This window comes from Penicillium nucicola (genome assembly GCF_028828085.1).
Source record: "Penicillium nucicola strain IBT 29836 chromosome Unknown utg000011l, whole genome shotgun sequence".
NCBI lineage: Eukaryota > Fungi > Ascomycota > Eurotiomycetes > Eurotiales > Aspergillaceae > Penicillium > Penicillium nucicola.
This window is the reverse complement of record NW_026643135.1, coordinates 130,703-155,607: the sequence shown is the minus strand read 5'-3', so window position 1 is coordinate 155,607 and position 24,905 is coordinate 130,703. Positions and strand designations below refer to the sequence as shown.

At 49.2% G+C, this 24,905-nt stretch overlaps 10 protein-coding genes across 10 annotated transcripts; 6 read left to right on the top strand and 4 right to left on the bottom strand.

The window, feature by feature from the left end:
• Positions 1-1,864: 1,864 nt before the first annotated feature.
• On the bottom strand, positions 1,865-5,831 carry N7511_011155 (serine/threonine-protein kinase; the record flags this gene model as incomplete). The annotated part of the gene is made up of 5 exons (XM_057133532.1): positions 1,865-2,100; positions 2,152-2,484; positions 2,536-4,394; positions 4,447-5,175; positions 5,224-5,831. 5 exons carry the CDS (start codon positions 5,829-5,831, stop codon positions 1,865-1,867), a joined length of 3,765 nt encoding a protein of 1,254 aa, XP_056978820.1.
• A 4,071-nt stretch (positions 5,832-9,902) lies between these two features.
• N7511_011154 (uncharacterized protein) lies at positions 9,903-10,550 on the top strand (the record flags this gene model as incomplete). Its single annotated transcript, XM_057133531.1, has 1 exon — positions 9,903-10,550. One exon carries the CDS (start codon positions 9,903-9,905, stop codon positions 10,548-10,550), a length of 648 nt encoding a protein of 215 aa, XP_056978819.1.
• A 251-nt stretch (positions 10,551-10,801) lies between these two features.
• N7511_011153 (uncharacterized protein) lies at positions 10,802-11,461 on the bottom strand (the record flags this gene model as incomplete). The annotated part of the gene is made up of 2 exons (XM_057133530.1): positions 10,802-11,245; positions 11,312-11,461. The coding sequence occupies 2 exons, from the start codon at positions 11,459-11,461 to the stop codon at positions 10,802-10,804; spliced, it is 594 nt and encodes a 197-aa protein (XP_056978818.1).
• Positions 11,462-12,124: 663 nt separating this feature from the next.
• On the top strand, positions 12,125-13,087 carry N7511_011152 (uncharacterized protein; the record flags this gene model as incomplete). The annotated part of the gene is made up of 1 exon (XM_057133529.1): positions 12,125-13,087. The coding sequence occupies one exon, from the start codon at positions 12,125-12,127 to the stop codon at positions 13,085-13,087; it is 963 nt and encodes a 320-aa protein (XP_056978817.1).
• Positions 13,088-13,283: 196 nt separating this feature from the next.
• N7511_011151 (uncharacterized protein) lies at positions 13,284-13,799 on the bottom strand (the record flags this gene model as incomplete). Its single annotated transcript, XM_057133528.1, has 4 exons — positions 13,284-13,337; positions 13,389-13,436; positions 13,495-13,696; positions 13,759-13,799. 4 exons carry the CDS (start codon positions 13,797-13,799, stop codon positions 13,284-13,286), a joined length of 345 nt encoding a protein of 114 aa, XP_056978816.1.
• A 991-nt stretch (positions 13,800-14,790) lies between these two features.
• N7511_011150 (uncharacterized protein) lies at positions 14,791-15,617 on the top strand (the record flags this gene model as incomplete). The annotated part of the gene is made up of 2 exons (XM_057133527.1): positions 14,791-14,932; positions 14,998-15,617. The coding sequence occupies 2 exons, from the start codon at positions 14,791-14,793 to the stop codon at positions 15,615-15,617; spliced, it is 762 nt and encodes a 253-aa protein (XP_056978815.1).
• A 563-nt stretch (positions 15,618-16,180) lies between these two features.
• N7511_011149 (peroxiredoxin family protein) lies at positions 16,181-16,910 on the top strand (the record flags this gene model as incomplete). The annotated part of the gene is made up of 4 exons (XM_057133526.1): positions 16,181-16,233; positions 16,291-16,403; positions 16,508-16,671; positions 16,731-16,910. 4 exons carry the CDS (start codon positions 16,181-16,183, stop codon positions 16,908-16,910), a joined length of 510 nt encoding a protein of 169 aa, XP_056978814.1.
• A 457-nt stretch (positions 16,911-17,367) lies between these two features.
• On the bottom strand, positions 17,368-21,684 carry N7511_011148 (Mtc5p; the record flags this gene model as incomplete). The annotated part of the gene is made up of 2 exons (XM_057133525.1): positions 17,368-18,432; positions 18,493-21,684. 2 exons carry the CDS (start codon positions 21,682-21,684, stop codon positions 17,368-17,370), a joined length of 4,257 nt encoding a protein of 1,418 aa, XP_056978813.1.
• A 442-nt stretch (positions 21,685-22,126) lies between these two features.
• On the top strand, positions 22,127-22,745 carry N7511_011147 (E2 ubiquitin-conjugating protein UBC13; the record flags this gene model as incomplete). The annotated part of the gene is made up of 4 exons (XM_057133524.1): positions 22,127-22,179; positions 22,241-22,329; positions 22,391-22,522; positions 22,570-22,745. The coding sequence occupies 4 exons, from the start codon at positions 22,127-22,129 to the stop codon at positions 22,743-22,745; spliced, it is 450 nt and encodes a 149-aa protein (XP_056978812.1).
• A 634-nt stretch (positions 22,746-23,379) lies between these two features.
• Positions 23,380-24,208, top strand: N7511_011146 (60S ribosomal protein eL24; the record flags this gene model as incomplete). The annotated part of the gene is made up of 3 exons (XM_057133523.1): positions 23,380-23,430; positions 23,615-23,758; positions 23,927-24,208. The coding sequence occupies 3 exons, from the start codon at positions 23,380-23,382 to the stop codon at positions 24,206-24,208; spliced, it is 477 nt and encodes a 158-aa protein (XP_056978811.1).
• Between the last annotated feature and the right edge of the window lie 697 nt (positions 24,209-24,905).

Sequence of the window (24,905 nt, the reverse complement as noted above, 5' to 3'; positions counted from 1 at the left end):
GCAACCTGAGAACTTGAGGTTGAGATTTCCAGACTCACAAGTTCTCTGGTATGATCGGCCTACGAATTTTTATTTCTATATTTCTATGATTCTTCCGCCTTCGTCTTTATCGGCTTCGATATCCGATTAATCGTGGATCCAATTGGGTCTGCAGAGAGGGTTTGATTATGTTTGGCTTCCCCCTGGATGCTCGCATGCTCGCATGCCGTTCAACTGGAATTCCGACTCAACCCTCTCCGTTACCTTGGCATACATTTCCAAAGGGACAAAACTTGACTTTGCGTTCCAATTTCGGGTGGCTATTTGAAATCTTTGCATGCGTTCCGTTTCCACGTTGTTGCACTTGCACTGCTGTCGGTTTTTTGCTTTTTGCTTTTTTTTTTTCTCTCTTATATCTTTTATATCGGGAAGTCATTCGTCTCTTTAAGGACGTGTGTTTGGCCATCTGTTTCTTCGCGCGAGTAGAAGACCGGGGTCGGCTGTGTCATCATTTCCCCTTGATCGTGATTTTGCGCTGGAACTGTTATGTTCCTTCTTTTCTCTTTTCTCTTTTCACTTACTCTTGACTGTCTTTTCATTTTCCGTCTATTGTCTGCTTATAGTTATATCCGGGAGGTTGTCTGATCAATTTTGTCTTGCTTTTTTGTTACTGCATGTTTCTTGCCCGTTATTGTTCCTGCTACTACTGTTACCGTTACGTGTTCCATGTTTCTATCTTTTGGACCTGTGTCCCTGAGCGCTTTCTGATGAAATTCCATTATCCGACTTATATCGACATCGATACGTCTTCTATGCTTTTTCGTTCTCAGGTCCATATTGTCTTGCCTGGATTCCAAATCTCGAATCCAGAAGTTCCTTCCCCTTAGCTCGTGGTATTTGGGTATCATTTTCTTCAATTCCCCTTGCAATTGTATTGCTCATTCTTTTCATTTCTCCTCCAGAGTGGAAAGTTACATCGGCCATGGCCCTAGCTCGGGCCCTGGCCTCAGGATTAGACTAGGCTGAGTGGCTTGCTGCATCCTGCGAGGGAGACACCAGGTATCCTTGGCTGCATAGTGGAACCCGAGTCTCGCGTTCAATACATGTCCTTTAGTGGAGTATCCGTACTGCAGGGTTTTGTCTAGATTGCTGAAGATCTGCAGCGCGCCTGCATCTGTGTAGCCAAACCGTTCGCCTGGGCTCGTGGATAGTATGGACAGCCACGTGACAAGCCCTAAGTTCCAGGGCCCGAAAGGTTCAGTGCCAGAACCTTGTTCATGTTAGAAGAAAGCTCAGGGTCGCCGCTGTAGCTATTGAACTGAATTATAGAATCAATACAGAAGAGACGGTGATATGCAGATCCCAGAATAGTCGTAGGTCGTCTTTGTAGATGGCCAGTGAGAGACTACGTATTGGGCGCCGGAATGAATACTGAGAAACTATGTGCCTCCCAATAGCTATGAATTACTATTCCAGTATCTTAGATACAAGGTTAATGGACAATATGAGCAGCGGAGTAAGAACAGACAGTGCTGGAGTTGAGGAGATGATTAAGGAACTCACTAAGACCAACATAACTAGACAATTGACAAAAGGAAAAAGTGGAATCACAAGCAGGAGAAAGGAAATTGAAATAGAGACTATGGAGACGACAAGCAAGACCCGCCTTGAGATGGATTCTTGGTCTTGCAATGCGATGTGAAATGAGCGTGGAATGTAGAAGGAAAAGAGATGCAGGGAATGAGCTTTTGCAGTGCTTAAACGCGAGGGTGTTGATGAGCGTGACTTTGAAAGTGAGAGACAATGGTTGGTTAAAGTTTGCCTATAGGTAAGGGGGGGGGGGGGGGGGGGGATGGAAAGCATATTAACGGGATTGATCGTGTGCTTATTTGTGGTTGGGGATGGTGTCCAGAACTTGGGTCATCTTCTTTGCGCGAAGAGGGTCTTCAACTGTCATACCGCGGCGCTTGAGGGTATTCTCCACAGCTTCAACGACCTCGTTGAAAGATGAGGCAGCTCCACGCTCTTGTTTGAAACGGACGACACCCAGGTTGCTTTCCAGACCGTGTTCCAGAACAGTATAGAATTCAGCGGTAAACTCAACTTCTCGTAGACGGAGGACTGCCACATGGTTAGCATTACATGAGAGAAAAGGAGAATAGTAACACGCACAGTTGGCTTCGCTGACACGACCATGGACAACGCTGTTGGCCTTGTCAAGCCAAACATCCTCCATGCCATAGTCTCGCCACTCGCGAAGAAGTTTGTATAGCTCTTTGCGGCCTTTTTGCTTCGAGCAATTGAGAGCGATCACCCGGCTCGCGGGTTTGATCTGGAAAACTCGTGCAAACCAGTTATGATTAGCGACCGAGCGGCGCTTGTTGCGGAATGGGTTCTGGTTGTCATCAGACTCAAATGAACTTTCGGTGTCGGGCATTTTGTTGGGGACTACGGAAGAAAAACGTTTGTCTCGAGGCGGGCTGTCTGACTTTTCGATCTCTCCGTCTGTACATTTATTAGAGTGGGCATGTCACAATACAGTCGCGGTTTACTAACCAGTGGGCGTTTCCTGCATGTTCTTCGCAGGCTTCTTGGACATGAGTTTCTTGAAGATGCCACCTGCGAAACGGTCCATGGAGGTCTTGCGGTTGGGAACCTGCTGTGTAGTCTCCTCGGAGTTGGGAATTGACTCTAGGGTGATTGGCTTGTGCACTGTTGAGCCACCGCTTGGAATGATCGGGTGTGAGTCCTTGGGAGGCAGAGCTGGTGGAGTATTCGCGCCCTGGGAACGGTGTTTGAACCACGACCATTTTCTGCCCTCGCCGCGTGTATTCTTCCTCGTGGGAGATATAGGTACTTCATCGATGCATGCCAAACCACCAGAGCCAAACACAGGAGGAGCCTGCCTCGTGTCAGTAGAGAAGTTGCGGTTATCAGCCGATAGTGGGCTATTGGTGTGGTCATGCAAATCTGGGGGCAAAGGCTTTTCAGACTTTTTCTTGCGGATAGTCAAAGGCTTAACTTCCTCCATGGAGCGGAAGGAGCTGTGAGGCACCATACGGATTGTGTTCTTAAGATCGCCACTCTGCGGTGGAGGAACCGGATTCCATGACTTCAGCTTGCGACGAGGGCTAGCATCGCCTCCCGCAGTGGGACTGGCAAGTTCTTCACTGATGGCAGGCAAAGAAACGTCATTTGGAACGGAAATGAACGGATCATGGAAGAAAATCTCCTCGGGCTCTCTATAAACACCATTTACGGCTTCGTATTCTTCGATCAAACGATCAAAGTGGTTCAGAACACCGGAGATGTGAGCAGAAGTGCGGTCGTTTCGTCCTTTACTTTGCTCGAGCAGCTTTCGGCGAGTCTCTGTGAGCTCTTTGATACTGTAAGACTTGGGTGTCTTTGAGGCAGATTTTTTAGCAGAAACTGGGCGGCTCTCTGGACAGGCGACTGACACAGGAGTTGCTGGAGTCTCATAACCGGAGCCAGCACTAGCTGTTCGAATAGTCGAAACAGAGCTTCCATTGAATGCCTCCTCACATATTTTGCTGAGCTCATGCGAGACCTTTCGCGTATCCTCTTTCCAGGTGTAATCCGAGTCTCGAAGCTGACGCACATGACGCAAGCTCTTCACTTGTGGACCATGAGCTCTAACCACTGTAGGTTGAGCTGGTAGAGGTGGGCTACTCGGCATATGAGGGAGGTCAGCGATATCAGCCATGATTTGCAAGCTGCAGGTGCTGGGAGAATGTTTGATTTCATGAGGTTGATTAGGCGCTGCTGTCTTTCGACGCTTGGGCTTTGCAGTTGTTGAGCCATTTGAGCGGTTCCGAGCATGATGGAATGAGACATTCCGGCGGTAGCTGGCGGAGTGGCTTGTCAATCCACGCACGCGAGAGCTTGAAAGTGGTACTCGAGAAGAGTGGAATGATTTCATGGAGCTGGGCTTGTGCTTTCGCTTCTGGAGAATCGTAAATGGTGACCCATCTGTGAAATTGACATCCTCCGACTCATCTTCCTCAACCTCCGCAATGGAGGGAGGGGCCTTCACTATCGGGGAAGATTCCGCTTCGTTAAATGGTTGGTGAACAGTGATTTGAGCATATTGAGGCTCTGGTACAGTACTATGCTTCGGTGATCTGTATGGATCATAGCTCTCAGTCGTCCCAGAAGACATGGGCTCTTTGAAAGAGCTCATCCGTCGAGGGAACTCTTTCACCGGTGTGTGTTGCGCACGGCGCTTTGAAGTTCCATGACCAGACTGGCTTCGTCCTCGGCGGGCTCTGCCCCCAGGACGAGCGATGTGATGGTAGTCACTAGCTGAGTACTCGAGCGGTTGTCCTTGGTAGTTCTCCAGCTGTTCATCTCTGAACTTCACCAACGCATTATAGAACATTCTCTCGTGAGTAGGCCTTCGTTGTGGTTAGCTGGGGGCTATTTTCATAACAGGAATCATGAACTTACTCGATGCACAGCACCCGCTGAACAAGATCCTCGACCTTCACGTCATGCCACAGAGTCTGAAGGTTTCGCAGGATGTCGAGGTCAATGTCTTGCTGGGAAGACAACGTTGGTCCACAGTCCTTGACGGACAAAGGGGGCGGAGGGCCAACATAGTGGTCGACCATGGCATTGTGCAGCTTTTCATACTTTGTCAATAGGGGATGTAGCCAGATATTCTGCATAGAGATGCGATCCTCGGGTCGCTTTTGCAAGATTCGTTGGATCAGATCGGCAGCCTCATCACTCAACTCCGGAGGAATCATATAGTCTCCTTTCTTCACCAGGCGTAAGGTGCTTCCAAGGTCACCACCATCGAAGGGCAGGTAACCAGTCAACAGGGCATAAAGAATAATACCGCAGCTCCACATGTCAGCCCTGTCACCACGATACTTTCGTCCGTAGATAATCTCCGGCGCCGCGTAGTGAGGACTGCCACACGAGGTGTTCAGCAAATGACCGGCAGGCTGAAGAGCAGCCATTCCAAAGTCAGCAAGCTTGACATTGTGATTCCCATCCAGGAGGATATTTTCTGGTTTCAGATCACGGTGGCAGATGTTGAATCGGTGACAGTACCCCAGGGCTGCTATGATCTGGCGGAAGAGACGAACAGCTTCTTCTTCCGGAAGAGGTCCGTTTTTCAAGACGTAATCGAACAGTTCACCTCCCTCAACGTACTCAAGTACGAGGTATCTGGCACAGATTAGCTAGTTGGTTACGGAAAATGTGATGGTTACTCACAGTTCTCCTCTGTTCTCCCAAACATCGTATAGGCTGATCACGTTCGGGTGTTCAATCAGCTTCATGATGACTACCTCTCGTTCAATACCACAAGGCATCGGTCGTGTGGTGGAATTTCCGATAAACCGACTTGCATTGCGATCCATTGCTGCAATACTTTCACTCTGAACCATCGCGGCTGACTTCTTCGAGACAATTTTGATGGCAGCGGTATTCCCAGTGACAGCGTGTTTGGCGAATCTGACACGCCCAGTGGCACCCTTTCCCAGGTCTTTTCCAAGATGCCATGGACCGACATGTGTCTTCCTTTTTCCCCTGTTGGACAAGAGTGATGCCGCAGACATCACTGAGCTTCTAGCCGAAACTGGCTGGATATCAGTCGCTACAGACAACCGGTCGTTTTCCTTGTTGATCTGCGGTGTAGATGTCATCCGAAACGACATTCTGTCAGGGGTCTTCAGCTGTTCTGTTTCTTCTATTGTGACGCATGGCGTCTCCGATCTGGGTGATTTGGAGTGATTCATGCGGCTGGACGCATCTGTCAGGGGTTGACGCCTCCTGTGAGGGTCGTTCACATCCAGCATTATCTGATCCATATGGTAGGACATATTGGCGACTGGTAAACAGGTGTATGGGGATTAGTTGTCTAGATCACGTCTGGTCAGTGGGGATGACAATAACAGTGCTGAAGAGGTCTCGTATGAGACGACCGTGGAAGCATTCACCTCCGCAATGTCGAGAAAAGGACCTTTGGTGAGACGAAGAGGGCCGAACAGTCTCTGGAAGTGAAAGAGTGACTAGTGACTGATCAACACATCTCCAACTGGCAACAACAAGCGAAACGGCGGACGAAAGAAGAAAGACGAAGACACGATATCCCAGACAGCCCCAAGAGAAGAAGCAGAAGAAGGGAAGGCTGTCAGAGAGAAGACGGTTTGGCATGCCGGATGTTGTGGTTGTGGAATGAGGATTCCTTCGCTGGCTATGGAATGTCAACTCCAACTGCCTCTGCTCTCTTTCTCGCACTTGTTTACTTGGTTTGTTTTGGCTCAGTATGTCTCTTTTGCCATAATATTACTATTTTAGTCTTGGAGTATCGTCACCGTTTTGTGTTTGTGTCGCTCTCGGATTCAACTATACAGCCTTGCCTTCCTGTATTCAGGTAGCTACAACCTTTCCCAAAAAGCACAAGAAGTTCGATACTCCATGGGTCTCTACACTAGAAGCTACACATGTCTTCCAACTGCTGAAGTGCAAGGTCGTTTGTTTCCAATGGCGATTGAAGCTGAGGGATGTGCGTATACATTCCATTCTAAAATGAAGCTCAAATGAAGGGGGAGGGACAGGAGTAGATCATCTATCGCCTTATAGCTGTTTATCCACGAAAGGGGGGCAATCTTTGCTCACATTCCATCCCCCTGAGGATCCTCCGTCCTAAGATCTGGTTTTTCCTGAGAACTGTCAACTTCGGGGTCCATATAGGAGGCTTTATAGGACCAGGAGAAGACAGCCATTGAACCTGCATTCTACCTCGGAATTTTAAGTGAAAGACCGATAACCTAGGTCTCAATTGGTATATTCGCGAAAATTTCTCTATATTTAGAGACTGAGAAGAGACATTGAGCTTTAGGCACCATTCTCACCTATGCTGCTCGTCTAGGGAAGTATTGTTCATCTCAACACCTTCACCCTCACCTTCACCCCTCGCCATTCTTTTGTCCTAATATTCCAAACACATGGCTCTTGTTATATGATTGAGCATCAGTTTTATTTCCAATCAAAGGTCCTGTGATTCGGTCCACCATAGCCGATCTTTTGAATGTATAAATTATCCACCCCTGCACAAAACACGATCAGAGAGTTCGCTCTAATAAATCCCTACGTCATTTTCTTCTACCACTTCAGGATAAAGATTGGCAGATTTCTTCGATATTCCAGGAGAGATTCAAATCTCCCTGGGCGAGGCATGCTAAGTGCCCAGGTTGGCGCACAGACAATACAGGGTTATAAGAACGCAAGGGGTGAGACCTCCGAAACCCTTCTTACTACCACATGGCCTGATCAATTTCAAAGCAGAATGGACTCGTGACTAGGGATTTCCTATCTGCTACATTGCTTTGACCGAACCTCTCGGTAAACCGCGGCCGGATATCTAGTGTCATCGCCAGTGGGGGAGGGATAGTTTGATATCTTTGCCCCCAGAGACCGAAGGGATGAGAGACTCAAGCGGCTAGGGCAGTCCACATGCTACTGTAATTTACTGTTGTTGGTTGGGTCATGGTGAGGTCTGGGTTCTATATTCAACAATAGAAGTCCGCGCAGGATATTAGCCAAAAAAAGCTAGATGACTACAGAGAATTTCATAACTTAATACAGAATAATAGCAATAGCTTTACTCTAATCATTCCTCTCTTGATTATTATGAGGTCAAAACCACCGGTCTTTTACGGTTGACTTCACGGCTAGGATTTTTAGTGAAAGTGGAGGATGCTGTTACAAACAGCGTCACCAGTATAAAATAAAGTCGAACTTTGTAGTGGATACATGATATTTCTTGCCATTGAAGCCTAATTGTTCTATTTTCTACAGATCTCGTTCTCTTTCTCGGTGTTGATACATCTGGTCTTGTAGTGGTAGGTATATATATCTAAGCCCGTCATTTCTCGCTTTCGGCTCAAAACGAACAACCCTCCTCAACATGTCTAATTAGTGTCTCAAATTGCCTGTCAATAAGCCAAAGACAAAAACCCACCAAGAAGATCAAAGCCAGTATATTGCTGGATTGATCGCGTCTACTTCATCAAGTGGTTCAGAGCGCCAAGACCGGGTCACGTTCCACTTTCAACAGTCAACAATCACTGTTCACTTCCTTCACTTCCTTTCACTTCCTTTTGATTCACAAGACGAACTCACCCCGGACAAAGATTCAATGCACTTCATGCTCTATCAACTACTGAAAACTTCATCAAACCCCTCACGTTGCGCGCTACTTCTGATCATCAACGCGTCGGACATCAGCAGCTCAGGTTACTTAATGCAGCCCTGGAAATAGAACCTCTGATGTCCTTCACCAACTAGAGTTCCAAGCTAAATACCGCCTGAAATGCGAGCTACCGGCTCTAGTGACTGGATTTGATAGCTACAAGTGTCGCGTCCAAGCCGATCTCAGAAAACGGATCAGCGTGCATTTAAGCCAGCTTACTTTGATGGTTGCCCAGCGTGGAAGTCTGATTCATGTCATTGTACCAAATAAAACCTCCAGGGCTGTACCACTGTACTGCTTTACTTTGTTCGGCTCAACAAGGCACAGCCGCTCTACAATTGGAGTGGCGCAACCATGATCAAGCAAGGATGTCAGCATCAATGTGCTGCTGGCTTGTCTGAACAATTGACAATCTGCGACCAGAATTAGGGGGTCATACAGCTTTTGAGGGTGCTTTGGATGTACCCGGAGGTGTTAGTATTTCATTACAAGATATGAATGAGATCACGTTCAATTCATCAACCGTGACTAGGAAACAGTGCGAGAGAAATCACACGATAGGAGAAGCCGCAACAGCTCAACTATATGAATTATGCCAACCGGTTCCAGGATGTGATCCCTATGGAAATGCCAACGCGACTCACTTGCAGCACATTACTTCAACATATGGACCGAAGGGTATTTACCAAAATATTTGACTGGGATGCTTTAAGCTTGGAAAGGCCCCAAGATACTTTGTACCCAAGTATCGGATTTCCTCCACCACGCCTTGGCTTTCGCCTTCCATTTCAGTGCTGAGCCCCTTGCCGCTTTTCTTACTGGGCACAATCCGATCATAAGGCACCTCAATACAACGCAATACGCTAGCCCCATCCATGGGAATATCTCGTTCGTCAGATTGCCCTGTCCCAAAATTCATTGGCATCAAAGTGCCACAGTTCTTTGCGTTCCGATCCTCCGGAGCCCCGACTGCCGATCATTGCTTCCGCCCAATTGTGGACATCTCCACGATTTGTCGATTTAAATTGTCAAATGATCGCAGTCCATTGTTATTCGAGGCTCAGACCGTTACGATGTTCTTCGGACTTGGCACGTCATTCTTGAAGGATAGCCTGATTTGTCTCGCTAGTGGCTACGGAGGTGAAGAGCTCTACTATTTAGGCCGCAATAGGTTCATTGAGCTTTGATTGATAGAGTCTACCTCTTGTCTTGTTAACAAAGCATAGTACGTATAGTGATTTAGGTATTGACAACACTCAATCAAGTAGTGCCTAAGATATAATGCGAACGAGGAGAACTTCCAAATACACCATCAGATGCATTGAAAGAACTAGCAGCAGAAGTGACTAGAGTCTCATACAAATTTCTTTTCCTAATCATCTGAGAACATCACTTCCTGCTCTGGCTGCGTTGACCAAATGTCATGAAGAAAGAACGACCGGAGTGTTTCAGCCCTCTTTGATTCCCACAAAGACATTCTTTTCCAGTGTCCAACTTCAATGGCTTTATGCTTGGTTTACAACAGATAAATGCAAAGGTCAATCCTCTCTCCAGCCTTTCTCAAGTCCCAGCTGTGACCTCTGTCTATCAACAAAGCTCACCCCTCTGTCTGCATCCTCGTCAAAAGAGCTCTGTATCCCCCTGACTCTCACATTCAATCTTCAACGTGCCTAAGCTCTCGGATATCTTCATCAAGATGTGCATGCTACGCTACAAGTGGTATCGCGGGTCTATACCCTCCCCCGTCAACGAGTCCATCCCGGGCTGTGGACACACAGAAGGATGGAGAATTGAACGCTGCGAAGAAGCCCGAGCTCGCTGCCGGGGCGAGTTCTGCGAGAGACCACAACCAATCCTTCGACTCGAAGACTCCTACACAATGGGCAACTGTCGCGAATGCATGGGTCTACGCCCTTTTGTTCCTTATGCTCCTCCGTTCGAGAATCCAGAGCAAGTCGACGATCCCGCATATCAGAACAAAGAAGAGCAACGCAGGGCAGCTGAAGACCAGCGGAGACTGGAGCAAGAGCAGCAAACACAGGAAGAGGTAGAGGAGCTGCCTCAGTATGACCCTCATAGCCCGGAAGGGCAGGCGATTCATCAACAAAACATCGCTCGCTACGAGGAAGAAAGACTACAGCAGCGAAGGGAAGCACACCGGAGATATCAGGAACAGAATGCTGAATATGCGATGCTGCAAATGCGAGAGGCGGCGCTCGTCAAACGACGCACGGAATTGGAGGCAACCGACCGATCGCGGAGGATCCGACAAATGGAAGCAGAGACAGAGCGATTGCGAGCAGAGAGACTAGCCAAAAAGGATGAGGAGGAGCGTGGACGTTGAATCTTGCTAGACGAGGTTAGACCTGATGTGCCGCGACTCGAAACACATGGTCTGATCATGCATGATTTGATTTCATCCTTGTTGATGAAGCCTAATGCGCCTCCCTCAAATGCCAGAGGTTGTTTACGGTAGAGAGGAAGCCAATTGAATGGAGTATTCATTGTTAGAATATCATCTCCTTTTGAAACTGAAACCCAGTCTCTCAGTACACCGTACCGAGTTCCTCATATCTCATGGGGAGCTGTTCAGCCTCACAGCCTCGCCAGCTTTTGCGGTAATATGTCCGACAGTTCTTTGGACTTGACAGCGATTGGCTGATCACTGGTTGCTCCTAACAGATCCAAGACCAACGAACCCACCAAAGAAAATAGATTAGAACGCTGGCCCGAACATTCTGAGCTCCCGGAAAGCAAGATGACGGACGAGTCTTGGGGTACATAGTCGACGAGGGAATGCGAAAGATTGGTGTACCATGACAGAGGCGTAGCCAAGGAGTCCGGCATGGAGTCCCTCTGAGACATTGGGTAGCTATCTCCTTCAGCTTCAATGATCACCAACACCGAGCTATAGAATTGGCCATCCTTGGTGCGAATCCCCGCGTTCTTCCTCCCAGTCAATGTGCTCACGTATACAATCTCGTCGACCTGTTGCCCCAACAGGAATCGCACGCCTGCCTCTTGAGCGGTGCGATAGACCTGGATCCAGAATATGGTCATTAGCAACTAACTTCTATGGCCGAACACTCATGGTTAAGGGCACACTACAATTGCCAGGTCTCCCGAAGGGGCGGAATCATCTTTCCCGAATACTGTCACGTCGGTGTAGCCTCTTTGGGTGAGATGCAGCGCCGCAGAAAGACCAAAGGACCCAGCTCCGATGATGACAATCGGATCCGATGTTGAGAGGCCCATGGTCGCAAAAGGAAGGGAAAGAAAGAGAATGAGAGGCGGATGGGTGGAAGAGAGAACTCATATAGGCCCAGGCATTTTGTCTTGCGGAGTTGGAGTCCCGACTTCGAGTCGGTTCATGAACAGCTTCAGAGATGATAAGATGAGGAGACGTGAGGGGAAATGGGTTGGGTCCCCGGCTGACCACCCGATCATGTGCTTTTCTCCAATTCTGTGGACTTTTTGACTATTTGAGTCAATGAGTTATATGAGTTGTAGTAGTTGTAGTAGTTGTAGTAGTTATAGTAGTTTCAGTTATGTTGGTTATAAGTTATCACTCATGTGAATCATGTCAGCATATCAGTTAGTGTTGAGCGAGATATCCCCGCATCCAGATCTATACACATGTCCAAATCTATCCAATCAACAAACCCTCAGTGGTCAGGCAACATTGCAGAGTCCAGCGATGAGACTTGATGGGAGCAGAGACAGGATATCTTCCTCATTCCCACACTCCTATGGAATGTGGATGTTGAATATTATCGCCATCTGGCCGGCGCACGAACCGAGTCTCCGCCGGAAGCACTCCCGGTGTGCTTCAAAACAGATCGGTTCCTCTTCTGCCACCTCCCTTCCTCAATCTTCGAGCTATACAATACATTGACATTCATCTTGCTGTGTGATAAGATGTCCAACCTTCAAAATGGAACTCTTTGTATCCTGGGATGTGGTAAGTGCGCAACTCTCCACAGAGCGAACAGCCACTCACGAAGAAACACAGGAAACCTGGGCATCGCAATTTTGAACGGTCTGATCAATGCGCCCACAGAGAAATCCAGCGAGCTCCCCTTCACACAATACATCGCCTGCGTGCGCAGTGAGATCTCGGAGAAACGACTCACCGAGCGATTTGCCCAGTCCATGAGCAAATTACGCATCTCTCGTGGGGACAATGTAAAAGCCGTCCAAAATGCCAATGTCATCATTCTCGGCGCAGACCCAGCAGACATCGAGACTGTCCTTACCCAGCCCGGTCTCCGGGAAGCCTTAGCCGACAAACTCCTCATCAGCATCGCAGCAGGCTGGACCCGCCAGAAACTCGAAAGCACAATCTACGGGTCTGCCACAACAGCTGAAAACACATCTGGGTGCACATGGGTTGTGCGAACCCTGCCCAACATCGCCGCACAGGTCTCACAATCCCTCACGGCAATCGAGATCTCCGAGCCCGCCTTGCCAGAACGATATCTGCAGATCACAACATCGATCTTCGAACAGATCGGCAAGGCAGTCCACATTGACCCGAAATTAATGAATGCAACCACAGCTGTTGGAGGCTCGACGCCAGCTTTCTTTGCCGTAATAGTCGATGCGATGATCGACGCAGCGGTTGCGGTCGGCGTTCCACGCGACCTGGCACACACGATGATCTTTCAATCCATGCAAGGGACGGCTAGTATGCTCCAGAGTGGGATACACCCTGCCTTACTGAAGGATCAGGGAACATCGCCGGAGGGGTGTACCATTGGCGGGTTGATGGTCATGGAGGAGGCTGGGGTGCGTGGGCATGTCGGGCGGGCACTCAGGGAGGCTGTTACTTTGGCAAGATTGATGGAGACGACGGACCATGTGAATGATACCAGACATTGAATTACTTGGAGTGAAATGTGATAATGCATGCGAGATATAGGGCACGAGAGTGATCAGACTACTCGATGATCATTTACAGAGACAATCTCGGGATCAGGATTTTATTTGATAGATTATAGTGAAACAATAGTTACAGGATATTATTTCTCGGAATCGACTGGCACCCAGAAATACCATACTTAGCCTTCTAGGCCATTCAGTTTGCCTCGGAACCCTGGGCATGACACAGCTTCTCGCAGTAATAATCCATCTGTGAACAAAAGTTAGCACTACTTCATCACTTCAAACAGAATCGACTTACCTCGTCGCCACCGATATGCCACCCAGCAGAGTTACAGTAGTTACCATCCTAGAAGAAAAGTATTAGCCCTTGTACTTGACAAGTTCAACTGAACAAAAGTGCATACAAAGGTACAATCAGGACACTGATCCCATTGCTTATCCCCAGTGTTGCGCTGCCTGTAAAAGTCGCAGGCACATTTGGTCTCAGCTGGCAGGATCTCATAGTCCTTGGAATATGTGAAGCTGGGGCTAAAGGCGGAACCGCCTACTTCGGAATATTTTCTGTTACTGACGCAGACGGCGACATTGTGCAGCTTTGCGACGGCTCTATAGACTTTTGGTTATTTATTGCCGACCATGGTGTTGTTGGAGATTGGAAGGGTACATACCCTCCAAGGAGGAATATGAGAGGAATTGCAGTGGCCCGCATGTTCAAGTGTTGACGAGTTGTTGATGAAAGGACTAATCGATGAAATGGAAGATTGATGGCAAAGACTCAGTGGGATTCTGTGGTTCTTTAAACGTCGCTCCTGTTCAACTAGCTAGGCCTGATCTCGATAGCACAGCTGATCCAAGACACCGACTACAATAGCATCCATCGCATATCAAGTCAACAATCAAACTACTGCTTATCTACTGGCACTGACTTGGATGCATAGAAAGCTGTTTCAGATTGAAATGTCTCAAAAATAAACTTCAAAGCCAACCGTTGCCTGATCTGCATCACGAACGGTAGATCAGGGGAAATCTCGGGGAATCGGCGCCCAGCTGCAGCACCAACGATTTGGTGAAACTCCGGCTAATCAAAGGGAGCCTGAGCAGGACAATATATCGCATGGGGGCCAAAAATGAGACATTGTGACAGTGTCATTTCCGCCAAAGAAAGTGACCTGAATGAGGTATGAGATCGGCGGCGATGCATGGTTTCTCTCCGCGTTATGGAGAAGGATATCTATCAGACTTTTGCCAAGAGAGGGATCATCGTGAGCAACGTGTTGATTTGACAGGGCCGGAAGAGCGAGGGTTGAAGCATGCCATGGAGGACCCTTGGCTGATGTGAGACCAGGTTGCTGGAGATGATCTTCTGAGCAGATATCATGGTTCATTCCTTCTTTAGGTAAGGGCTCTGTTTCGAGCATTGAAAGACCATATGATGATGAGGTATTTCTTCACATTTTGGGTTTCCCGAGCGGAAGGATTAGAGACATGCGCATCCTGTCCGTATATGGCAGTCGGTCCCAATGGGCAAGACCCATAATGGGACTATAGGACTTCACAGAAGGCGATACTCGTGAGCTCTCTTGGAAAAGGGGTCCTGATAAGTGATTGAGTCAATTGCTTATAAGCAGGATATCTCCTTAGAAAAACGGTGTATTCCCTGCTTTCATCGCTTCGTGCAAACATCTTTTATTCTGTTCACAATGCTCCTCGTCAATGCTATGGTCGTGTTGGCCACAGCTGTCAGTGCAGCGCCATTTGTTGAACGCAGTATCAACAGCACCAACTGGACTCCGGAGCATATTCTCCAGCCAGGGGAGATCATCTTGTACGGAGAGGGCCGAAGTAAGTATCCAACCTCAACACCGGATGGCAAGTATCAACGACAGCTAACGTGAGTCGGAAATTAGTGGAGGTTGTTCATGAAAGCGTCTACAACGAGCTTATAGCCTCGCAGGCGCTCTCTGAGCACCCCGGCGACTTCACCGACGCCGTGGAAACCACGTCTGCCCACAGCACCTCCAAGCTTCACACCCGAGACTCCTGTGACTTGATCACAGCAGTGATCACGGATCGAACCCAAACATTCGTTGACTGGGACGTCCAAATGTCGCCCGTTGTAATTGGTACCGGGAATGGCATGGACGTCTCCGTGAGTTCGGGATACACCGTGGGCAATAGTATCAGCGTGAGCGTCGGACTAGACTTGAATTTGATCAAAGAAAAGCTGGGCGGCTCGGCTGGGATTGACTACACTCGTACATGGAGTACACAGACTGTGATTACCGTCAAGGGGACTGTTGCCAATGGCTATTCCGGTGTGATGATTACCAAACCCATCAAGACACGCAAGTCTGGACGGGTGTTGAAGGGTTGTCTTGGGTCGCAGACTCAGACGGGAACCTTTTCTGCTGATTCCTACGAGGATGGATCTTACTCTGGGGTCAAGTGGGTATCCGGAGCCATCACAATGTGTAGCAAGAAGGAGTTTCCATTGTCTCGGTGTACTGGGAGTGGGAACTTTGTCTGATAGAGAGCAACGAGACAAACCAGACAACTCAGACAAACTAGCCAAATAGTGGCCTTGTTCACAAGGCCTCAAGCACATGACCATCCCACTTGGTGCCTGATATCCCAGGCCCACAATAACATCATCTTTGCCCCTCGTTCCTCATTCTCCCTGAAATCTTCCCAAATCTTCTCAAATCTTCCCCAATGGCTCCTCTGATTCGTCCCTGAATCTCCACTTAAACCAGTCAGGGCTGGAAGCCCATTCCCGATACCCTGACAGTACCAGTATACTGTAAGCCTATGATATGATTTCATCTTATTAAGCCCAAGGCCCTGGACCCGATAACCGTAACGGTTCTCGACGGTCTTTCTTGCTAATCCACACGGTTCGGTATCTTTCTACTTCGGATCACCTTATGGACCAATACCAGACTGTTCCTGTCCCACTCAATCCCGATGGGCCGATATGTGTAAGCGGTGTACTCTTAAATACGGCTTCGCCTCCCACTTAACTTCTTTATCTATCTTCAATCTTCAATCTTCATCTTTCCCCTCTTAATTTCTTACTTTCCAACCGCCAATATGACCAAGGGTTTCAACGCTGGTGACGCTTTCCCCGAGGACGTCAAGTTCTCGTGAGTCTTGTCTCAATTCCAATGCCTTCCAATTCTCTCACTAACCCAAAATAACAGCTACATCCCCTGGTCCGAGGAGGCCGGCGAGATCACTTCTTGCGGTATCCCCATCAACTACAACGCCTCCAAGGAGTTTGCCGACAAGAAGGTTATCCTCTTCGCTCTGCCCGGTACGTGACCGCTCTTTGGAATTTTTCCCTCATCTGCACTCCATCTGCACCCCAACTGCACGTCTGCACGTCTGCAAGGTTCTCAATACTGACCGCCACTCAAGGTGCCTTCACTCCCGTCTGCTCCGCCAACCACGTCCCCGAGTACATCCAGAAGCTCCCCCAGCTCCGCGAGAAGGGTGTCGACCAGGTTGCCGTCCTCGCCTACAACGATGCCTACGTCATGAGCGCCTGGGGCAAGGCCAACGGTGTTACCGGTGATGACATTGTACATTCCACCCCTATCCCCGCCGCATGCAATTGAATGATTTGACTAACACCATCTAGCTGTTCCTCTCCGACCCCGAGGCCAAGTTCTCCAAGTCCATCGGCTGGGCCGACGAGGAGGGCCGCACCTACCGCTACGTGATCATCATCGACCACGGCAAGGTCACCTACGCCGCCAAGGAGTCCGCCAAGAACACCCTTGAGCTCTCCAGCGCCGATGCTATCCTCAAGCAGCTGTAAATTTCTCCAGTCTTGACTGGAAGATAATAGCTGCATGCTGAACATGGGTCGATGGGATTACAGCATATGTGTTCCCTGCTTTTTTCAGCGCTTTAGATTAGATCGCCCTGTTACTTGCTGGCTATAGCATAGAGTGAAATACCATTAATGAAGCTACGAGTTCATTTTCATCATCTTCCCTTGGTATGACAGAAGAGTATATGCAATGTCGTGGTGCTGAAGTACAACCTAGCTTGGCCCTCTATGATTGGACACTATAATTGTGGTGTAGGAGGCCAGTGCTCGTCCGGGGATGCGTAGATCAACGGCCGAGACCAATCGATTCTCTACACCGACTTTGCGCCATCGCCCATACATACAGTAGTGGTATCAAAATAACAAAAACAAAGCAAACACAAAAACAGGAAATAGCTATAGGTATACAGTAGGTATAAAACGCCAACCTCATCCAATCCAATTAAGAACGCTTCACATTCGGAGCCATGGCAACAGACTTGTTCTTCTTGCGCTCCTCCTTGGTCCGCAACCCGCGACTCAATCCACCACCCAGACCCCTCGCCAACGAAGCAAAAGGTGAAGTTTCCTGCCACATGTCCAATTCATCTGGAAGCTGGTCAGTTCCAGTGCGAGACTTGAGCTGGTCTCTCCTAGGAGGGTCAACAGCAACAGCAGGCTCGGATTGTCTCCGACGAGAATGTTTCTGGTGAGCTGTTCGACTAGGTGAGACAGACGTTGATGCATTATGCCCCGGTTGAAGGTGAAGGTTTGGGTTTGGAGATGGTGAGGGTGATGGTGTTTCCCACGACGGCATGGGAACATTAACGACCATATGCTCGGAGCATTGGCAGCCACAACCGGTCGGGCAAGACGGGAGGGAGTTAAGGTCTTGGTCGAGTGAGCCGTCAAACTTATCGCCTGGCCGGAGGAACCAGTCCTGGTGACAGTCGAAGCAGCTGACATGGCCGCAGCCCAGACAGGGTATTAGCATGCCGTCGACCACCTCCCGACAAATAACACAGGGTAATTTCGTAGGAAGCGGCTGACGGGGTTGGCAATTGGAGCATCGCCGAGCAGATGATTTGCGCTGGTGACGTTTGGACGGGGTATCAGGGGCCATAGGGTGTTTATTAAAGATGGAAATTTGCAGCGCATGGCCACAGCTAGTGCAATGGCGCTGGAAATCAAGGTTCTGGGTAATTGGACCGGGTGGGTCTTTCATGGAGGGTTCGGTTTCAGTGGTGCTGTTCCAGTAGTGACTGGCGTTCATGTCGTCTACTCGATCGGTCACAGTTCCGATTTTCATGACTTCGCTTTGTTGGACTGGGAGGTCCCAGATTGAAAGTAGGTCGGCATATGCGGCACGGTATGCGCGATAGAGTGGTTCTTTGGATTCGTCGAGGAGTGAGTCTTGTGTTGATCCGTCGCTTTCGAAAGCCCTTTGGTTCTTCATCGTGACTTTGAACCTTGCTGGAGGTTTTTGTTTGGGTGCTTCGTCACTCTCAACGTCTGATTGGGCCTCCGACTATATACAATTGTTAGAATGGGATATTTTGAGAATGGAACTGACTGCATGGATACTTACCACTTGTCCTGTTGTCGCCACACTCGGACTTTCCTGTGGGGTTGGCTTTTTCTTGTCCAATCTACTTGTCGGTGGGGATGCGGACGATGGTCCAAATGTGAATGAGCGAGATAATGACGATGCCAATACCGATCCAAATCCAGATCCGCTCCTTGGCTGGGATTGCTGATCGGGTGACGCAGCGATTGACATATTCTGACTCAAGGATTTTCGGTCAGGCGCAATACCGCGAGGGCGAGACATAAATGGGGGCGTCGTGCCCGTTGAATGTGGTGGTGTTGATTCAAGCCGCCATATTTCGCTAGAAGACCGTGCTGATGTTTGAGACACAGGCATGGCTTGGATATCTTTCGGGACAGAAGAAGCAGGTGTCACAGCTGGAAGCTTTGATTGAACGACCGGTGCGACTGAGAAATCCAATGAGAAAGCCTGTTGTCCAGGCATCTTTTTTTGCTTTTCTAAGCCGTCCTCTTGATTTGCTTCATGTAGAACACAGGATAGCATCGCTACCATCTGTACATCTCCAATGCGCTCAAAGTGCTCGAAGAGAGCAGGGACAAGCCAGTGACTGCCAAGGGGGTGATCTCCCCAGCGAATGATACTTCCAGTCAAATCTCTGTAGAGACCATCTTTTCCGATACCACCAAGTCCGCTTCCTTTCCTTTGAATACGCCGTTGCAGTAGTCCCGACTCAGGCAAGGAGCCAGGGTTCTTTCTAACATGCAGAATCAACTTGATCAACCCCCAGATCTGAGCCAACTCATAGCATCCAGCGTCAAGGGCGACAGCCGCGTTGTGGGCACACACGTCTGGCCCTTTACCGCATATGCTATATTGGCTAGCCAGTTCTCGCTTGACTGGTAACAAATCACTCAAATTGTGAATTGATATGATATTTTGAGGCCCTTCCGATTTGACTACCGCGCCACCACCAGTTGATCGCTGCGAGTTATCTGTTGATCGTGGCCGGTGCGCTCCATAGCTGCCAGCGCTGCGCCATGTCTGGGGTGCTGGAAAACGTGTTGGCAATCCCGAAAGCATATCGGATGAGCCTGAAGAGCTGGATGTCTCAGAGTATGAATCCTCCGAGTCAGATGATGCACCGTCTTCTGTGCTGGTGATGGTGCCCATTCCGCCGCGTGGGCCGGGTGAGTTGGTTTGTAGACGACCAAAGCCTTCAAATACCTTATCCCCTCGAGACCATCTGCTCATTTCTTTGAACCCCATGGTCTCGAATAGCTCCGACGATTTGTCCTTCTTCGGTGGGAAGAAGCACACAAGGCGGCCGTCATTTGCCCATATCGCACCGCAGGCTTTGGCTACAGGCACCATGACATTGGCATTAACGGGGCGTAGAAGCTCTGAGCTCATACCCAGCTCTTGGCTTTGGGTCATGCCGACTTCATCCTCGTCGCTAGATTCGCCTTCTAATTCACCGTTAACAGGTGATTTGATGTTGTCACCTGTTTCACCGAGAATCAAAGCAATGCTTTCTTCTAGGCTGCTTTCTCCCAGAAGATAGCGCACTGCACCTTCCAGGCACCCCCTACTTCGGGACATGTAGGTTTCAGCGATTGTTCGCAATTCAGCAGTCATCTTTGCAGCCCATTCGTCGGTAACAGTGGCCGTCTTTTGGAATGCAAATGTCGGAATAGCAGATTTGGGGTAGCTGTTTGGAAACTTGATATCCACCTTCAAGAACAAAGAGGCACCGTCAGTGCCCCAAGGCCCATTGAGCGAAATTGTAATCTTTCGTTGTCGGACATCGACAGAGTCGAATGCCACTTTGGTGAACTTTTCACCCACGTGGCTGATTTCGTCTCCCAATGTCTCAATATCCCAGCCTGAGATCTTCACACCACGCATCCAAGCAATTGGATTGGTATCAGCTCTTAGATTTGATCTGGGTAGCATGCCAACTCGGTCAACATGACCTCCTTTGATCCAACCACGGGAGTGGGGAACTGATATAGCATTCATTCCAGAACCTGTCGATTGATTTTGATTCTGGGCCCCAATTGAGGAAGCTGTGTCAAGATCTTCGAAGTCCAAGTCTGAATTCACATCACGGAAACTGCGATATACAGCACCGAGGCGTGTGACTGTTCGAGTTGAAATAAAGGACTTGCCCTTTTCGTAGCCCACGCGCTGTAGGATTTCAGGGTCAACTCTGTGTAAGCGAAGTTCCCTGTCTGTTCCCCATGTCACAAGTTGGAAGTCACGGTGGTCGATACCATCGGCCACCCCTCCACGCGGTCTCCAGAGGAATTCCTTGACTTGCCCCTTGTGCCCAGGGAAGCTATGCGCTAGGGGTAGGTCAGCCTCTTTGCTCGAACCATCTTCGGCTCGCCGACTATATAGATGTAGATCATTATTGCCTCTCTGCGGCATTGCAAGAACACCCCATCCAAATGGCGTATTCCGTGCGCGCCATACCGGGAATGGAGTATGAATCTGCTTCTCTGGAACATCTGATTCGGAAGTGTAATCCCAGAACTTGATAGTCCTATCCAGAGAACAAGTCACCAGCGCGCCACGTCGGACACGATTCCAATCGACTCCGTAAATCTTTGTATTATGAGCCTCAATCGATTTGATTGGGTACGCGCCCATGCGGTCATCCCAGATCCGAAGAAACCGGTCATGTGAACTTGCAATAACATGAGGGTCCTGCCGGTTCCATTTGACCTGGGTTGCACCAGTAAACCAATCAGAGAAAGAGATAGCGGGACGCGCCGGGCTGCGCAAATCCCAGCAGTGCACAAAGCTGTCTACAGAGCAGGTTGCGAGCAGATCCGGATGAAAAGCCGAGAAGTTGATATCGGTGATGGCGCGAGAGTGGGCGTGCAGTACAATCTCAATCGAGTTCTGCCACGTCTTCATTGCCAAGTTCCAGACCAATGCCTTCTGATTGGACGTACTGACGACCCATTGGTCGCGTGCTGCAAATGGCGACCATTGGACATCAGCCACCTCCCATGGTGTGTGGTGAGGGAGATGTCGTGGTGGAGAATAGGGTGAATCCAGATCAATGACATGTAGACCCTCCTTAGATGCTAGCACCACGTCTCGGCCACAAGGGGATATTGACATTGCCCCCACAGGCTGCTCTACATGGAACGAGCTGTCCTCATCGAATGTCGGGCTTTCAAACGCCGACGTGAGGGGCTTCGGTCCCATTGAGCTCGACATCTTGAACTGAGATGCCCGTTGGGCTCAAGCTGGTCGCTTTGGGTGCCAACGCAGGAATTGTGATATCACTGGACACAACACAGAAGATCATCAAAAGGAAAATGATTCATTGTTATTCCAACACCACCTCCTGTATAGGAGTTAAGGTATTGTGGGATACAAGGTAAAGCATGGAATGATAAGATGTGGAGGTGTGGCTGGTACTGTGGCGTACACGTGACCTGTACGGAACGCGAAGAAACCCCGCAATGCAGCCCCTCGGCCGGTTACGTCGCCACGATCTGGAATCTTTTATTTGTTGACCCTTCTGGATATTCTTGTCTTCAGTCTGTGCTTGATCTGCTACTCTGTTGGACAACTAACAGAGCGCATATTCCTAGAATACTTCAGGAACATCGTCTTTCAAAAGCATCAGATCTAAACAGGACTCGACCGGATCGCCATGGCTTTGCCCAAGAGAATTATCAAGGAGACGGAGCGCTTGATGGCCGAGCCGTGAGACCTCCCATATTTGTGACTAGGTCGCTCAAGTGCTAACATCTGAGGCTTGCCGCAGCGTCCCTGGCATCAATGCTGTCCCTCATGAAGATAACCTGCGTTACTTCGACGTCTCTATTCACGGTCCTACACAGTCTCCATATGAAGGTAGGCGCGCGCGCAAATCACTTGTCTTCAATTCAATTGAAAACTGACATGCTTTCCCTAGGTGGTATCTTCCGCCTCGAGCTCTTCTTGCCCGACGACTATCCTATGACTCCTCCCAAAATTCGCTTCTTGACCAAAATCTACCACCCCAACATTGACCGTCTGGGTCGCATTTGCTTGGATGTTTTGAAGAGTGAGTGAAATGACCTCGGATTGTACACTGTATTCTGACTTGGATAGACAACTGGTCCCCGGCCCTCCAGATCCGCACGATACTCTTGTCAATCCAAGCCTTGCTTGGTGCCCCCAACCCCGATGATCCCCTTGACAACAATGTTGCCCAGCGTTGGAAGGACGATGAGCCCGCTGCGATTCAAACGGCACGGGAATGGACTCGGACTCATGCTATGGCCTAAACGTGACAAGGTGTAATGTGACCATGAAGTGCAGGACAGAAATTTCTATTCGTGAGAACAGGCATTCAGTGCCGACCATTTATTGAAGCGAGCAAGCATGTTACTTAGAGCAGGTGACAGTCTGCCATTTGCATGCCCTTGTCTTAGTTATCTGGGTGTCCAGAAGGCGTTGCATAGAATCAAGCTTGTTTTCTGCATATTTCTTTGATCGAATATGAAGACTTAGGGCAAGTGTTTCTTCACTGCATGTACGTATATGCAGTCCAGATTCAAACAAAGGACATTTCTTAAGAAAGCCAGTAGTCAGTGAGAATGGTTAGGTAGATGGGTAGGTATAAGGACAGGTAAAGAGGCAGTCATGTTGGTAAATCATGGCGAGCCCGTAAAATGTTCAGAGTCAAATAAAGACAGACCATAGAATCCAGCAGGCATAAAATCAGACTTATACGACCAAACGTTGATATCAAGCATGGATGGGATCATGTGATCTTATCGATAAGCCAGGGCAGCCGAGATCACGTGTCGCACATTAGCGAGTGCCCGCACCACAATTGGGTCAGCAAGCATCATCGCGATCCCCGATTTTCGACAACCACTCAACGACAAACCCGTCAGCGCATCTCCATCCGTCAAGATGCGTACCTACGACGACTCCTTCTCCGGCCAGAAGATCTACCCCGGCAAGGTGCGTTTTTGTCACCCCGTCGCTTCGTGGAGGAATTGTGTGCGACCGAATAACGACCCGGATTCGACTTCGATATTTGGTTTTGGATCAACACTGCAGTCGCTCTCCGTTGGATTGAATCGCCGCACACAATTTCCTCGCCTGGTTTCCAATTCTCAGAGGCTAATGTTCGATCTGTTTTTAGGGTAAGCTGTTCATCCGTGGTGACAGCAAGATCTTCCGTTTCCAGAACGGAAAGTCCGAGTCCCTCTTCCTCCAGCGCAAGAACCCCCGCCGCATCGCATGGACTGTTCTCTTCCGTCGCCAGCACCGCAAGGGTATCTCTGAGGTCGGTCGTCCCTCCCTTGAATATTGGATTTGTGAATTGTGTGGTTGGAATACGGTCGGCTCGGGATGAAACGGAGCATGAGGAAGGAACCACAACGCCGCCACACAATCATGATTGCAGCAGAATGATGGATATGCGACAGATTACTGACCTATCTACACTATATAGGAGGTTGCCAAGAAGCGTACCCGCCGTGTTGTCAAGAACCAGCGTGCCATCGTTGGTGCTTCCCTCGATGTGATCAAGGAGCGCCGCTCCCAGCGCCCCGAGGCCCGTGAGGCCGCTCGCAAGCAGGCCATCAAGGACGCCAAGGAGAAGAAGGCCGCTTCCGCCGCCACCAAGAAGGCTGAGAAGGCCAAGACTGCTGCCACCAAGGGTGGTGCCCAGCGCATCCAGAGCAAGCAGGGTGCTAAGGGCTCTGCCCCCAAGGTCGCCGCCAAGTCCCGCTAAATTTCACAATAGAAATGGTTGGGAATGGAGGTGTTCGGAATGGAGCAACGCTGAGCTAACGGTTGCGATATGATGGAACTTGCGGGCACCGGAGCTGGAGTACTGTCTGTGAGATACCTTGTTTCTGGAAACAGTTTTATGCAATACAATGCAATGCAGAAAATGGGAACAAAGGAACAAAAATATGAATCCCCATGCGAGTATCAAATGAACTCTGCGTCTCTTCGGCAATGAATCGTTTCGTGCTTTTCTGGTCATGTCATGATGTGATCCAGGATTGCCATGTAGTCCAGATCAGCATTTAAGCTGTACTTGAATGTTATTTTGTTTTAGTTTATGTCTTGATCGAGGTTACACTACGTGCATGGGAGATCAACTCGGACAAGTAGGTTATGTTAACACCAGTAGTGATAAAACATTCATGCAATCTATAACTAGACCAAGTCTGATCTCACTGCATCCCCATCCTCTAGAAGTCTTCGTACAGTATACTCGGTGTCACAGTCTAGGACAGGATCTCACAATAGCAGAAGCATCAAGACTAAGCGTGCCAATCGCTCGGGAGTCTGCCCGCTTGCTAAACCCCCCATATATATCTTAGGATCAAGCAAAGCGAGCGGTGCGAGAACGTATAGTCGCCATAGGTCGAAATGCCAATGCAAGCCGAATTGCAGATTCAGTACAGTCCATGTCTCAA